The sequence below is a fragment of the Sorex araneus genome, chromosome 4 (genome assembly GCF_027595985.1).
Source record: "Sorex araneus isolate mSorAra2 chromosome 4, mSorAra2.pri, whole genome shotgun sequence".
Lineage (NCBI taxonomy): Eukaryota > Metazoa > Chordata > Mammalia > Eulipotyphla > Soricidae > Sorex > Sorex araneus.
In genome coordinates this window covers 143,028,690-143,046,138 of record NC_073305.1, presented here as the reverse complement: position 1 = coordinate 143,046,138, position 17,449 = coordinate 143,028,690, and the positions used below count along the sequence as shown (strand labels likewise).

Genomic DNA, 17,449 nt, shown 5'->3' with positions numbered 1-17,449 from the left:
TGTGTAATATTTGTGACCAAAAGTTTCTACAATTTTCCTGGGATAACCTTGGAAAATTATCCATGTTAAGCAACATAACATGACAAGAATCTCAAGAAGCAAGTCGTTTTCTAAACGACTGAAATTTTTTCCTAGTTTTCAAAGTGAAATCAACATATGCATGTATAGAAATATCATACATATAGATTCCCATGACAAACCATAAATTTTGAGTAGAAAAGAATGTTTTTAAATGGAAGAAATTTCACCAATGCTATTATAAAGTATTTTAAAAGTATAAACATACTCATAGTACAATGAAGAACTAGGAGAACTACTTCCAAGATAGAATAAGATTTTTATTCTCATGGAATAGATAGATAATAAATAAAGCCATTAACTGCATTAATAGGATACTAATCTGTAGCACTGTAGCACTGTTGTCCCATTGTTCATCGATTTGCTCGAGCAGGCACCAATAAGGTCTCCATTGTGAAACTTGTTACTGTTTTTGGCATATCAAATATGCCACGGGTAGCTTGCCAGCTCTGCCGGGTGTGCAGGATACTCTCAGTAGCTTGCCGGGCTCTCTGAGAGGGATTGAGGAATCGAACCCGGGTTGGCCGAGCGCAAGGCAAACGCCCTACCTGCTGTGCTTTCGCTCCAGCCCAGGATACTAATCACATTCACTTAATTTTGAATCTAAACACAGACTATTCCTTACTCCATACATCCTTGAAGGGGAAAAAAATTACTTCCCAAATGGTTTGTTGAAATGGACCTCCTTAAAAATTTTAGATATTATCAAATGTTCTAGTATCCATAGTTCTAATATTCATAATCAAAGTCAAACATACAGTAGTTCCAAATACAGTCCTTAAAATTTCCTTCAAACTTTCCTTAAAAAATCATTTATCTTTTTGAAACAAATTCTAAATATTCTGTAAGATATCTTGCTCAGATGATTTTTTATTTTACCTGTAAATATATCTTTAATTGTAAGGTAGAACAGCTAATAAGTGTTACTTACCTTTCCAAAGGTGGCTGCACAAGCTGGTTCCAATTTCTCTTTCCTACAGAAATCTAAATAATGTGCATAGAGGATGCACCTTGGTAAGCAAACTCCTTCACATACAATGTAATTCTCCTCAAGCCTAAGAAAAATAACCAAAAATTGTAGGTCAAACCCTTTATTTCCCTTTCCCTTCTTCTTTCACACTGATTAATTTGTATTATGAGTACAGACTATAAGCAAGTGGATTCATGAAAAGAAAGCCTTTCTCCTGAATGTTATTGAAAATTGAATCATGAGGATTATTAAAAGAGCAAGGAACCCAATAAACATCTGTTAGCACAGATTGTAGATAATATAAAAATCACTCATGCCTAGTTCATAATAGGACTTACTTCTAAATAAATTCTCACCATTCATAATGATCTGTTTTGTGTTATAAAATATGAATATAAAAATTGAGAATGATGTATCTTTAAAAGAATATTATCAACTCTAAAGGGCAGCAGGTTTTAGGGTAGTAAATAAATGCTTACTGTCTTTTCATTTTCAAAGTAGTTCTCAAAGTAGTTAGGGAAGCATGGTGGTATATATTTCACCTAAGCCAAAATGATAGTGATGTATTGCTATCTCTGTAGTATTTTGCTGTGATCAGTACTATACCTAAAATATCCTGTACACTTGAAACGTAATTTTATTTTATATAGTTTACTCTAAACAGTATGTACCTTCAAATCACACTATGAATATTACTACATATAATTTTAAAGTTTAGTTATGATCCTATTAAATTTGGATATCTAGCAGTTAAGTCGATTTTACATATCAGAAATAGATATTTATTAAAACTATGTGAATAATAGGCTATATATATTAAAATTTAAGCACTCTATTTCCAGTTTCCCTAACAATTCAGTAGGTGATTTTGGCTAAAAAATCCTTTATAATTCATTTATGTAAATTAAATTTCAGTTATTATTTTACAGAAATGAAGGAAAAGACTGTGCATTAAGATAAAAGATTTGGTGAAACGCATTAAGATTTCTATTATATTTTCGAGGTATGTTAGCTAAAAACAAGGGAAGTATTACTTGTGTAGATTAAATATCAGACACCCATTTTTCCATTAAAAAGGTTTAAAAGAAGATCAAAACACAGTAAACATAAACAAATATAACCAAACACCCAATTGGCTAGAAAATTAAATTTTCTCATCAAGATTTTTCACTTTAATTTCTGTTGTAATTTTTAGCATCCCAAAATATTCTATGATATTTGGAGACAATTCACAAAGTACAAAAAGAACAAGTTTCTAAAAATAGATAACAATCATTTTTCAGGAAAGAGAATGGAAAATTCCAACAAATGATAGTTTCCTATAGTTTCAATATAGGAGAATCAAGATGAGAAAGCATTTTATTATTTTAAATTTTTATTTCAATGATATTAATGTAATATTTTAGTTATTCTGAGATTGTTGAAGACATTATCTTTGTCTTCAAACTGAATAATCCTAGACATACACAAAGCTAATTTTGAGTATGATCAATTTTTCTTAAATTGCAATTTAAAACATAAAAACATGTTTGTTTCTAAATCATGAAATTTGAACTTAAGAATGGTGATGATCACTCAAAATACCTCATAATAATAAATATATCTAAAATGCAAGCCTTTTTCCCCAATTATCAAATGAAAATAGTTGTAGCCTAAATATTCCAGGCAATTTTTTCTATATTTATTGCTTGGGTGTATTTTTAACAGTAAGTTATCATAAATTTCAATAAATAAACCAGAACTTTGGAAAAATATTTGCTTTACTTTTTTATTTTAATCAAAAATTTTGTATATGTAAATTACATTCCATTTTGAATAAATAGCAAATGTACTAATTTTAGAAACTGTTTTCTAAGGTCCAAGTTATACTTTACAACTAAACATATTATGTAACTAATTCGCAAATAAGTGAACATTTTCACTTATTTCAAAATTTGGAGGAAATTTATACTTTGTTTTTCACACTATGTGGGAAAGTTTAATACTATGGGTGTTTTTTTAATAGATGCCTCTTCTACAACAGTATTACAAAATTCCTTTTATATAGAGAGACTCTATTGATAAACTCTTGTTTTAAAAAGATTATCCACAAAGTCCAATTTGAGATATTTCAGTATAATAAGTATCATATGACTCATGCTAACTGATTTTTCCATGTCTTTTACATCAAATGCATATTTATTTGCTCTTCTATGGATGAAGACAGTGTTAAGAGTCTTCCTCCTATTTTCAAGAACATATTTTATAAACACAAGAGCAACAAGTAACAAATATGTAAGGATCAAATTGTATGTTAAATCAACGTCATTTAAAAAGCATTCATATGTTTTTACTTTAAAAGAACTTAAAGTTCTAGTCCATAATAAACTGTTATCTTTTTTTTGTTTGAATTGCAGGTCATCTTTCACTAGCACTGAAAATGTATCTGAATCAATTATTCAGGGAAATAAAAAAAGATCTTTTGGATAAATTTCCAACTGATCTTTTGAACTTCCCCCAATGTCTGAGTAGCAACTTGAGAGGAGGCAGATTCTAAGGACAATGACTTTTAAAACTCAACAGGTGCTTAAATTGTCCCTGTGGACAAATCTTACCACTGCAAAGTGAGCTGAGTCTGCTTCTTTTTATCTTTCATAATCTGTGTGATGGTTTTCTTCTGAGCGAGGTGTGGATCAGTTGCTTTGGTTTTGCTGTCTTGACTATCAGCATCCTCTTCCTCAGAAGAAAAGCTGCCATTGCTTAAATGCATTTCTGATTGTAAATGGAAAGGATGATTTTTTAAAAATCAGAATATAAAATCAATTAAGCAGCTTCCAATATAAACATAACCTCTGAGTCAAAACCGTGGCCTGGGGACTTTGGGATGGGGAGGAGATGGGAAGGGAAGCAATACAAAACCCCGTAAAGCTTACAGTCTTTGGTAGATAATGTTTTTCAGTGCAAAGATCTGGATGAAACTTTCTTCGCGCATGGGTGCGTGCCTTGTCGTGTTTATTATTTTGATTACTGGATTCCCTTCTTAGACTACATGCATGTCCTGAATCTATAGGCGGGGCGGGGAGAGGGATAGCACTCACCTGATTTAACACCCACCGGCAGCTCCGGGTCTTCTCTCTCCCCACTTCCCCGGGCGCCCCCCGGCTGAGCCTCGGCCTCGAGGTACACCCGATCCTCAGGGTAGACCAGCAAGCCCTTGTCCAGAAGCTGCACGCAGCACTCCTCCTGGACTTGAGGGGGGACTTGCGGCGACGGCTGAGCCTGCAGGAAGGCTTCCTCCAGCTCGGGGACCTTGGCCATCCTCCTGGCTGCCGGCGACCTGGGCACCCGGCGCTCGGCTTTCCGCGGAGCACCTGGAGCGCGGGCGGCCGGGCGGGGCGACGGGGGGCGGGGCTGGGGCTCGGGGGTGGCGGGGCGGGGGCGGAGGCGCCCGAATGCGGAGCCTCGGGGCGTCGCGGGGCTGCGGAGCTGGCGACGGGTACCGATCCTCCGGGAAGGGAGAAGGGGCAGCCCTTCCCTACCTGTCTGCCCTCCCTGCGGATGCTCCGCTAGCAACAACTTCCTCTGAGTCCCGTCTCCCCAAGGATCGAGACGGAGTCCCGCTCCCCACACCCGTTTCCTCTCTCCTCTCGCTCTGGACCTCGGGACACTTTGCTCACTCGAAATCCCCAGAAAGATCCAAAGAAGCTCCATTGACGTTTCTGTGGAGGGAGGGGAAAAAGAGCCGCTGCACCTGTCCCCATCCGTGCAAGCAGCAGACCTGAAAGTCACGAGGGGTTGTGCAGCCTGGAGCTGCGTACTCTACCCGGCCAGGGAGAGGAGGATCCCGGACCATTCGTTGCTATGTTTCTGTACCACTCAGCAAAATTATTTCCTAGGGCTGGCAAGGGCTCTTCCAAGTGACCTGGGCACAGATGTCATCGCCATCCTATCACACACTGCTCCATTTGCTCACAGAGATCTAGACTATTGGGCCTCCCTGCCCTGGAGAATCTATCTAGTGCTAGTAAGGAGTGTGAAGGAAAAATGCTTTTGCTACAATTAACAGTTTCTTTGTGATTTAAACTGACATTCACCTTGTATTTATCATAGTAGTACACTACACTTGCATTAAAATGTTTCAAAACAAGATCTTAATTTCTTAAAATAGCAGAGAGGTATGATGAAAAACTGTAGCTTGTTCTCCCTTCAAGAAGTTGGTAGAGATGTGTTGTGTGACTGCCAAATCAACTCATTATCCTTCCTTCCTATTCTTCTGAGGATTCTTCCAATTCTTTTATATAGCACTCTTCAGAAAAAGCATGGGTCCTGCTTCTGTTCACATTACCTTAGCAGAGTCTTCAGTTGTCAGCCTCTTTTGGAGCACTGAAAAAAGAAATAACCTCTAACCTGAACCACATTCAGGTTACAGCACTAAACCACATTATATCAAAACTAATATCGAGCAAACAAAATCAAAGCTACGGTAGTAAGTGACTAAAGGGCTAGTACAGGAGAAACTTAATATAGTCTAAAAACAAGATTTGCCCTTACAAGTGAAAAAGGATATATTTAAGCCAGCCCTCCTGCCTTTTTACTACCATTGATTGGGAAAGGTGTTACCTCCCATCAGAAGCTTTCCCTTTAATAGATAATCTATCAGCTGAGTTCAGGCTCAGGACTTCTACTCATACATGTACCCAAAGATCTAAAGCTATGCAACCTAATCTTAAATATCCTAAATATCAATCTTAATCTCCATCCAAAGTCCTAATGCTTCAGAACTTTTTCAATTTCTAGTTCTAAAACACTGAAATTTAGAATGCTTCCTCTCCTCTGCACCCCTCCCCCGAGACAACAGCAGACTCTCTAATCTCAGACCCTCACCCTCAGAGTCTTAGCAATTGTGTGTGTACACACACAGACACACACACACACCACATACACACTCATATACACAAACAAAAATGTTCACTTCTCACTTGCATCATACAAACAGAAAAAAATAAAACATTCAGGAAAATTACTGTGATTTCTTTTTGAACATAGTGGGGTAGGATGAGAGGTGGGAGTGGGCCACACATGGTGGTACTCGGGGCGTAGTACTGATTCATCAGTCAGTGATCACTCCTGGTGGGACTCAGGGAAATACATACATTGCTGGTCAGAGCATGAAAGGCAAGTAGCTTACCCTCTAAACAATGTCTTAGTCTTATCTTTTCAAACTTTTTAATACTGATCACTTGATATCCAAGTTGAGAGAGAGAGAGAGAGAGACATATAGACAGACAGCAGACAGACACACACACAGAGTGGAAATGTATATAAATCACACAGATATTAAGTATTATCAAATATCCAGTTGAAGTGATAAATAAAACAAGTCAAGATTATCTAAACTTTTGGACTTAATTTTAAATAAACCATCCATCTAGCAAAAGCAAGGTAGTTCCTTATGTTTCTAGTCAGAAATAAAAATTGAATATCTGTCACAAGTGAAGAAATTTACTGACTAAATAAAAAACTTCCAAGCCAAAAAGAAAATCCAGGTGAGAGATTTCACTAATAAATCATTGAAAAAATTAATGACAAATGTCATCCTTCTCAAATCTATGTAAAATAGTGAAAACAGTGTTCATGGTGGAGAATCTTCACCATCCTAAAATGCCCCATGTGATGATCATAATTAAACTTAATATGATAGATCAATGCTTTAGAAACTTTATAGTGATGTCACAAGATCCCAGGCAGGAAAACAGATAAATATAGAGAAAAATCTTTTAAGATAGGAAATTTTTAGTGGATAAATATATTTTGTAAAATGAAAAAAAAAGTATAAACTTTGTCATTCCAATACAGTTGCAGAGCAGAAATTAATTTTAAAAAAAAAATCCTTTTAATAACTTTGCAAGTCTAAATTTTAAAAAATTTTATTATTATTATTATTATTATTATTATTGCTTTTTGGGTAACACCCGGCAGTGCACAGGGGTTACTCCTGGCTATGCACTCAAGAACTACCCCTGGCAGTGCTCAAGGGACTATATAGGATGCTGGGAATCGAACCTGGGTCGGCCCCATGCAAGGCAAACTCCCTACCCACTATGCTATCCCTCCAGCCCCAAATTCTTATTTTTTTAGGTGAATAAAAACACATGTATACACTCACATAGATATATATATAAATTTTTGTATCCAATACTGGGCAGATCCCAAGGCACTTGATTTTCTTTTTACTTTTTTTTTTAATAATGTAGGAGTGCTGCTATTTATTCAGCCATTGATTAAGCTGATTGAATTAGGCATGAACTCCACATTACTTTTTTTTTATTCTATTCTGAATGTTGGGCTGGAGCAATAGCACAGTGGGTAGGGCATTTGTCTTGCACACAGACCACCAGGGTTCTATTCCTCCGCCCTTCTCGGAGAGCCCGGCAAGCTACTGAGAGTATCTCACCCGCACAGCAGAGCCTGGCAAGCTACCCGTGGTGTATTCAATATGCCATAAACAGTAAAAACAAGTCCCACAACGGAGAAGTTACTGGTGCCCGCTCGAGCAAATCGATGAGCAATGGGATTACAGTGATACAGTGATACAGTGATTATGATTGTTAACTTTATTTTTATTATTGTATTATTATTTCCCTCCTTTTTTTTGATTCAACGCGAGATACAGCTACAAAGCTTTCATGTTTGAGCTTTGGTCATATAATCATCAAACACCCATCCCTTCACCAGTGCACACTTTTCACCACCAAAATCCCCAGTATACCTCCCCCACCCCCACTCCCCGTTCCAACCCTTCCCCTGCTGTGTGGCAGACAGTTTCCCCCATACTCTCTCTCTACTTTGGTTCACTATATCACTGTAATCCTGGTGTTCATCAATTTACTCAAGTGGGTGCCAGTAACGTCTCCATTTGTACCAGCCCTAAGATTTTAGCAGCCTTACTCATCTTTCCCAAAGATTGGAGGCTTCTTTCAGGATCAGGGAATTGAGACCTGTTATTGTTACTGTCTTTGGCATATCAAGTACACCACGGGGAGCTTGCCAGGCTCTGCTATGCAGGCGGGATACTGTCGGTAGCTTGCCGGGCTCTCCACGGGGTATATATATTTATTTCCCTCTATGATGATAGGTTGCATGGCCACGTGGCTGCACGGTCCAGGAATATGTTCACTCATGTGTGAGACTTGGCCCAAGTGTGTGGAAAGCAGCCTGGAGCATGGTGGCGGTTGGGTAGTGGGAGTCCGCTGCTTGGGCTGGTTCCCTTGAGGTAGGGAGGGCTCTCACCAATTCCCCCACCTCTGGGGCACCCTGAGTGAAAACATTGAGTTCTGAACAGTGGCCAATGAGGAGATTATCTACTTTGGTTAGATTCGATATTTAGACACCAGTCTCACCACCACTCAGACCTGCCGAAAAGGCAATGCTAGGCGATTTATTTTGTATTGCTTGTATTGGATATGCCAAAAACAATAACAAATAAGTCTCACAATGAGAGACGTTACTGGTGCCCACTCCAACAAATCGATGAGCAATGGGATAACAGTGACAGTTATGGATAGAATATAATGTCCAAGACATTCTGTGTCATTCTCTCCTGGGAAATTTAGTTTATAGTCTCTGGGTTTTGGAAATGGATGAGATTACATGGCTCCAGGGACAGTTTGTGGGTGTGACTGCCAAGCTTCTGGAAAACTGGGGACCTGGGAGGAGGAGACCTAGTTCTGATCCAAGCAGGCTTGGAGATCCCAGTCACAGGGTCCCGCATATCTATGTTTTCCTGCCAGTCCGCTCTCCGGTGAGGTTCATCCCATTTTGGGTGAGGCTCGTACTCTCTTGGGTGAGCTCATCAGAGCATGTGGAGAGTAGCCTTGGGCATGGCAATGGTTGGGTTCTGGAGGTTTTCAGCTACCGGGGTTCTACTTAGGGCAGGGAGGGAAACTCAACACCCCCCCCCCCGCCCTTGAGGGCACTTGATTTTGTGAGGTGTGAATGTGAATGAAATTGTTTTTCTAATATATATCTCTTATCTTTTATTATTTGTATATAGAAAAGCCATGAAATTTTGGGGTATTGATTTTGTAACCTACCTCTTGACCCATCTGATAAGGGGTTGATATCCAAATATATAAGGCTCTGGTAGAACTTTACAACAGAAAAAGCATCCAACCCCACCAAAAACTGGGGAGAAGAACAGAAACTTCCTCAAATAAGAAATAAAAATAGTTTAAAAATGCATGAAAAAATGCTCTACATTGCTAATTATCAGGGAGATACAAATCAAAACAACATTGAGGAATCATCTCATACCACAGAGTATGGCACACATCAAAACAAAAAGGATCAACTGTGCTGGCTTGAATGTGGGGAGAAAAGGACTCCTTCATTTTTGGTGGAAATACTGACTGGTCAGTATTTTTGAACAACAATATGGCCATTCCTCAAAAAGCTAGAATTTGAGCTTCCATACAACCTAGCAATACCACTTCTAGGAATATACCCTAGGGGCCCAAAAACACACAACATAATGCCATCTGCACTTCTATGTTTATTGCAGCACTATTCACAATCCCCAGAATCTGGAAACAACTTGAATACCTAAGAGCAGATGACTGATTAAAGATACTAGGTACATCTACACAATGGAATACTATGCAACTGCTAGGAAAAATTTAGTCATGAAATTCACTTGGACATTTGATGGACATGAAGAATATCATGTGAAATGACTCAGATGGAGAGAGCTAGACATAGAGCGATTGCACTTATTTGTGTGGGATGTAAATATATATATATACATATATATATTCATATGACTAATATCCAATAACATTAGAAACAAAAGTCAGGAGGATTGGCCCATGGTCTGAAACCTGCTTCAACTGCTTGGGGAAAAGGCAGTTAGGATAGAGAAGGGACCACTATGACAAAGAGTAGAAAATTATCACTGTGGTTAAGAACTGCGTGCTGAAAGTAGATAAAGGACCAAACATGATAACCTGTTAGTGTCTGTATTGCAAACCATAATGGCCAGAGAGAGAGAGAGAGAGAGAGAGAGAGAGGAGAGAGAGAGGGAGAAACAAGGAAAACGCCTGCCATCATAGAGACAGGCTGAGGGGGATTGGAGGTAGCAGGAGTGAAAAGGGTCATTGGAACATTGTATGATTAAAACTGGATCATGACCAGCCTTGTAACTACGTATCTCATGGTGATGAGGGGTGGGGGAGGGAGGATAAGGGGACACATTGAACCTGCTTTCTCAGAGCTTCCACATGAACTGTCACTGTATCATTGTCATCCCTTTGCTCATTGATTTTGCTCAAGAGGGCACCAGTAACATCTCCATTGTGAGACTTGTTGTTATTGTTTTTAGCATATCCAATATGCCACAAGGTAGCTTGTCAGGCTCTGCAGTGCAGGGCAGATACTCTCGGTAGCTTGCTGGTCTCTGAGAGGGGCAGAGGAATCGAAACCGGGTCAGACGTGTGTAAGGCAAACACCCTACCCACTGTGCTACCGCTCACATGAATATGACCCTATAATTCCATTCTTAAATCTATGCTTGAGAACTGAAAATATAAATTCACTCAAAAGCTAGCATTTGAATGTTTACACCAGCATTAAGCACAATAGTTACAGTAAATCACAAACTAAGTGCCCATTGTCAATTGAATAGATAGGGAATGGAGCCATGGTGCAGCAGGTAGGGCAGTTGGTTTGTATGAAGCCTCCCACGCAGATCCTCAGCATTGCTTATGGTGGCCCAGAGTGATTGCTGAGTGCAAAGCGAGCAGCGAGCCCTGAGCATTGCTAGGGAAGGAAAAAAAAATGAATAGAACTCGCCCTTCCCAAGTCCCAGCCTGCGTCTCGGACCCAGACCTTCCCTGCCACCCTCCTGGCTCTGGACGGCCACCCCAGCTGGCAGCACGCCGATCCCTAGCACCAAAGCCGTTTTCTCTTCCAGCCCAGGTGTGTGACGTCCCCCGACCCGCCCTTCCCAAGTCCCAGCCTGCGTCTCAGACTCAGCTACAGTACGACAAGGGGCGTGGCCTAATCCTGAAAGGGCGTGACCTCGGCAAAAGTGGGCGTGGCTTCTTTTCAGGCTGGCAGCCTCTAACACAGCTACAGATATTCTCATGAAACCCATTAATCTGCTGCTTCATCTCAGCCTTCATTACCTATGTCACATCCAAGAGTAACATCCTAGCTATCCATAAACAGTAAGACAGTAAACCACAAGACTTCACATAAGGATTAGAGGAACATCTGAGAGGGAGCACATGTGCTAGAAGGGGAAAATGAAAAGACCACCACCATTGACTGAGCTCATCCAGAATCCTTTTTCGCAATAAGAGGGAACAGGGATACTGATCTTGGAGGTCCTTCTTCCATACCACCACAACAACATGAAGAAACAGTGCAAATCCCCACCACAAAGAGAGGACGATGAAAGGAGTCCAGAAACCTCAATAGGCGTTTCCTGCAAACTTGAGCTCTCTGATAAAGAATTCAGAATTGAAATCCTAAAGATGTTCAATGAACTCAATGGAAAGATTGACAAGTTAAAGGAGGACCTGACAGAAACAATACAATAGACAGCCGAGAAATTATGGGAAGAAATGAGAGCAGAAATAAAAAACCTACGAAAAGAAATGAAGGATTCAGTAGATGAAATAAAAAAACTCTGTGGCTGCCCTCAACAATAGAATGACTACAGCAGAAGAAAGAATCAGTGAGCTTGAAGATGAGCTGCAAGAAGCCTACAGACAACAACAAACAATGGGAAGAGAACTCAAAATAGCCCTAGGGCGACTCAGATTGCCAGGGGATGATTTCAAGAGGAACAACATTAGAATCATTGGAGTACCAGAAGGACAGGGAAGCAACCCTAACGAAAAAGCCATAGTCAAGCAAATCATTGCTGAAAAGTTCCCAGAGCTGGAGAATGCAGGCATCCAGATTCAAGGTGCCCAAATGGTGCCAGCTAAAAGAGACCCTAACAGAAAAGCCCCAAGACATATCATAGTTAGAATGATGGACGTCATGGATAGAGACACAATACTGCAAGCAGCAAGGTCGAAGAAGGAAATCACATACAAAGGAGCACCCCTTAGATTCACAGCAGACCTATCAGAGGAAACCGTCCAAGCCCAAAGACAGTGGTGGGATATAGTGAAAAAACTCAATGAAATGAATGCTTCACCAAGAATGCTTTATCCGGCTAAACTCTAATTCAAACTCGAAGGAATGATACATTATTTTGTGGATAAACAACAGTTCAAGGAACTTCATAAACTCAAAACAAAACCTAAAAGAAGCACTAAAGGAGCTATTGTAAGACAAGAAGAACCCCTACAAGCACAACAAACCCTTACAGAAAGATGGCACAAAATCCCACAACAATAATCTCTCTTAATGTCAATGGTCTAAATTCACCAATTAAGAGACAGAGTGGCAAAATGGATTCAGAGACTGAACCCAATATTTTGCTGCCTGCAAGAAATGCATCTGAATAACCAGAACAAACACAGACTCAAAGTCAAAGGATGGAAAACAATCCTGTAAGCAAACAACTCCCTCAAAAAAGCTGGGCTGGCCTTACTAGTATTGGACAACATAGATTTCAGGTTGAAAAATAGTAGAAAGAATAGGGAAGGCCATTTTTTATTAATCAAGGGATATGTACAGCAGGAAGAAATCACACTCCTAAATGTGTACACACCCAATGAGGGACCAGCTAAATACCTACAACAACTGCTAACAGACCTCAAGAAGGACATCTCGAGCAACACAATAGTAATTGGAGACTTCAACACCGCCCTATCACCCCTGGATAGATCAAGAAGATTAAAACCCACCAAGCAAATACTGGCTCTGAAGGAAGAGATAGAAGAGAGACGGCTAATAGATCTATACAGGGCTTTATATCCTTCAAAAAGGGAAGACACATTCTTTTCCAGTGAACATGGAATGATTTCCAGAATAGACCATGTACTGGGCTACACAACATACCTCAACAGAATCAGGAAGATAGACATTGTATCAGCTATCTTTTCAGACCATGATGCACTGAAGATAGAAGTGAATCACAGACAGACGCAGAAACCAAATCAAACACCTAGAAATTAAACAGCTCGATATTGAACAATGAGTGGATCAGGAAGGAAATCAAGGAAGAAATCAAAAGGCACCCAGAAAAAAATGAGAATGAAGACACGAGCTACCAGAACCTGTGGGACGCAGCTAAAGCCATGTTAAGGGGAAAATTTATAGCTCTGCATGCATTCCTCAGGAAGAAAGAAAGGGCCCACATAAATAACTTGACTTCACAGTTTAAGATTTTAGAAAACGACCAACAAAAGGAGCCCAAACCAGGCAGAAGAAAAGAGATAACAAAACTTAGAGCAGAAATCAACGACATGGAAAACCAAAAGACAATCCGAAAGATCAATGAAACCAAGAGCTGGTTCTTCGAGAAAGTAAACAAGATTGATAAAACATTAACAAGACTCACAAAGAAAGAGAGAGAGAACACTTATAAACAGAATCAGAAATGAAAAGGGGTACATCAAAAGAGAAACCAAAGAAATTCAAAACATTATCAGACTACTTTGAAAAGCTGTATGTCATGAAACAAGAGAACCTAGAAAAAATGGATAAATTCCTGGATTCCTATAATCTCCCAAGGCTGAACCAAGAAGACCAGGAATACCTGGACAGTCCTATTAATATCAAGGAAACTGAAACTAATCAGAAGTCTTCCCAAAAACAAAAGCTCAGGTCCAGATGGATTCACTAGCAAATTCTTCCAAACACTTAAAGAGGACCTGTTGCCAGTTCTTCTCAAACTTTTCCAGGAAATTGAAAAAACAGAAACCCTCCCAAATAGTTTCTACGGGGCTCATATCTCCCTAATACCAAAAGCAAACAAAGACACCACAAAAAACCCCTACAGGCTTTTGAACATGGATGCAAAGATTCTCAACAAAATATTAGCAAACAGAATTCAACAGCTCATCAAAAAGATCATACACCATGACCAAGTGGGATTCATCCCGGGGATGCAAGGATGGTTTTACATTTGGAAATCAATCAATATAATCCATCATATCAATAAAAGAAAAGAACCATATGATCATATCAATAGATGCAGAGAAAGCATTTGACAAGATCCAGCACCCATTTATGATGAAAACTCTCGCCAAAATGGGTATAGAAGGTGCAGATCAAAACAACTATGAGATTGCACCACACACCACAGAGAATGGCACACATCCAAAGGAACAAAAGCAACTGCTGTTGGAGTGGATGTGGGGAGAAAGGGACCCTCCTACACTGCTGGTGGGAATACCGACTGGTTCAGCCCTTTTGCAAAACAATATAGATGCTTCTCAAAAAATTAGAAATTGAGCTCCCATTTGACCCAGCAGTACCACTTCTGGGAACATATCCTGGAGAGGCAAAAAGGTACAGTCAAAATGACATCTGCACTTGAATGTTCATTGCAGCACTGTTTACAATAGCCAGAATCTGGAAAAAATCTGAGTGCCCGAGAATGGGTGACTGGTTAAAGAAACTTTGGTATATCTACACAGTGGAATACTATGCTACTGTTAGAAAAGGTGAAGTCATGAAATTTGCATATAAGTGGATCAACATGGAAAGTATTATGCTAAGTGAAATGAGTCAGAAAGAGAGAGACAGACATAGAAAGATTGCACTCATCTGTGGAATATAAAATAAAATAACAGGATAGGAGACTAACAGCCAAGAATAGTAGAGATAAGTACCAGAAGGTTGGCTCCAAGGCTTGGAAGCTGGCTTCACATGCTGGAGGAAGGGGCAGCTCACAACTCTTAGAAGGGAACACCAGGTAAAGTGTAGTTTGAGGACCCAAATGGTATGGGAGATGCACTCTGAAAATAGAATATAGACCAAACACAATGGACACGAAGTTCCTCTGTTGTAAACCACAACACCCAAATGGAGAGAGAAAGAACAAGGGGGAATGCCCTGCCACAGAGGTGGGGTGGGGTGGGTGGATGGGGTAGGAGGGTGGAAGGGATATTGGAAATAATTGGTGAAGGGGACTGGGCACTGGTGGAGGGATATAAACAAAATGCAAACATGAAAGTTCACAAGTTTATAACTGTAACTCACGGTGATTCACTAATTAAAAAAATGGGTATAGAAGGGACTTTCCTCAATATAGTTAAAGCCATCTACCACAAGCCTATGGCAAGCATCATCCTCAATGGGGATAAACTAAGAGCCTTCCCTCTGAGATCAGGGATGAGACAAGGATGCCCACTCTCTCCACTCCTGTTCAGTATAGTACAAGAAGTACTTGCAATAGCAGTTAGGCAAGAAAAAGGTATTAAGGGCATTCAGGTAGGAAAGAAAGAAATCAAGCTCTCACTATTTGCAGACGATATGATACTATACTTAGAGAACCCTAAAACCTCTACCAAGAAACTCTTAGAAACAATGGATTTGTATAGTAAAGTTGCAGGCTATAAAATCAACACCCAAAAGTCCATGGCTTTCCTATATGCAAATAATGAGATAAAAGAAAGTGACATGATAAACTCAATTCCATTCAAAATTGTGCCTCAAATGATCAAATAACTCGGAATCAACTTAACTAAGGAGGTAAAGGACTTATATAAAAAAAAAAAAAAAACCTACAAAATGCTACTTCAGCTTTGTATGCGGGAAACATGAGCACAAAAATGTATAAATCTGTAACTGTACCCTCATGGTTATTCACTAATTAAAAAATAAATAAATTTAAAAAAATAATAAAATAAAATAAAATAAAAATGCTACTTCAGGAAATAAAAGAGGACATGAGGAAATGGAAAGATATCCCCTGCTCATGGATTGGAAGAATAAATATAGTCAAAATGGCAATACTCCCCACAGCATCGTACAAATTCAATGTGATCCCTATAAGGATACCCTTGATATTATTCAAAGAAATGGAGCAAGCACTCCTGAAATTCATATGAAACAATAAGCTCCCATGAATAGCTAAAGCAATTCTTTGGAAAAAGAAAATGGGAGGAATCAACCTCCCCAACTTCAAACTCTACTACAAAGCAGTAGTAATTAAAACAGCATGGTACTGGAACAAAGGCAGAGCTGCAGACCAATGGAACAGAGTTGAATATTCTGACACACCCCCCGAATATATGATCATATAATCTTTGATAAGGGTGCAAGAAATGTGAAGTGGAGCAAGGAAAGCATGTTTAACAAATTGTGCTGGCAAAACTGGACAGCTATATGCAAAAAAATGGACTCAGATCTCCACCTATCACCATGTACAAAAGTCAGATCAAAATGAATTAAAGACCTCAACATCAGAGCAGAATCCATAAGGTACATTGAAGACAAGGTCAGCAAAACTCTCCACGACATTTTAGCCAATGGTATCTTCAAAGCTGACACGCCACTGGCCAAGCAAGTGAAAACAGAGATAAATAAATGGGAATACCTTAAACTAAGAAGCTTCTGCACTGTAAAAAACTAAGGCTCGCAGAGGGGCGAGTGCACTCGCGGCCTCTCCGGGCGGCTCTGTCTCACCACCCGCGTTCGGTGCTCTGGAACCGCAGTGCGTGGACTGGATCGGGACGGCCGGTGGTCAAGGACAGGTGAAGGAAGAACGAGGACCAAGCTGGTTGCTGATTAGTTACCGTTTATTCAATCTTCAAACTTTCTCATCTCCCGCACTCCCAGCTCCGGCCTCTCTCTGGATCTACTGCTCAACCGCTGCCTCTCCCTGGCTTCTCTCTCTCCTCCCCCTTGTCTCTCCCACCTTGCCCTCTAGGCTACAACCAGCCAGGTAGCCAAATTAACATAAGAAAGCCCTTCCTGAGGGCAGGGCACTCCAAAGCCCTTCCTCACTCTTAAGGTTTTTTTCTTTTCCTTAGTCCAGGAACTTATTAACATCTTAATACTAGTTATTTTTGTATGGACATAGCAAGGGATACATTGAGGCTTGCAAGGCAGCTCCCCTGGCAACATCTTGCCACAGGCTCAGACCACAGCACTCAGGCCAGATTAATCATTCCTCACCCTAGCAGGGTCCAAATCTAGTATCACTGTTTGGATCATGACAGCATTTGTCCATGATCAAGCTCTTAACTTATAGTTAAGCATTAGGCACTTTGGCCAGGCCCATCTCGATGCCAGGGTAGCGCACAACTCACCGCTCGCCCTGGGTCCTTCTTGTCCCACGTCGGGACCGTGCTTTGGGGGTGCTAGGAAGTAAGGGCAGCTGAGGCTTAGGTCAAGAGAACAGATGCCCTGGAGGAAAATATCATGTAGAGTCAAATGACTCCCAGGTTACAAAAGCATAACATTTGTTAAGTCTTCCTGTGTTCATACAAAAAGGACTTGCTCTGAATAAACTAT

At 40.1% G+C, this 17,449-nt stretch overlaps 1 protein-coding gene across 1 annotated transcript in view; it reads right to left on the bottom strand.

The window, feature by feature from the left end:
- The window catches only part of RFX6 (regulatory factor X6), a 56,719-nt gene extending 52,374 nt beyond the window's left edge, over positions 1-4,345 (bottom strand). Inside the window, exons 1-3 of the mRNA XM_004614001.2 lie at positions 4,126-4,345; positions 3,643-3,799; positions 1,010-1,133 (exon numbers count right to left, since the gene is read on the bottom strand). Coding sequence (XP_004614058.2) covers positions 1,010-1,133; positions 3,643-3,799; positions 4,126-4,345 — 501 coding nt within the window. The remainder of the gene's footprint in view (positions 1-1,009; positions 1,134-3,642; positions 3,800-4,125) is intronic.
- Between the last annotated feature and the right edge of the window lie 13,104 nt (positions 4,346-17,449).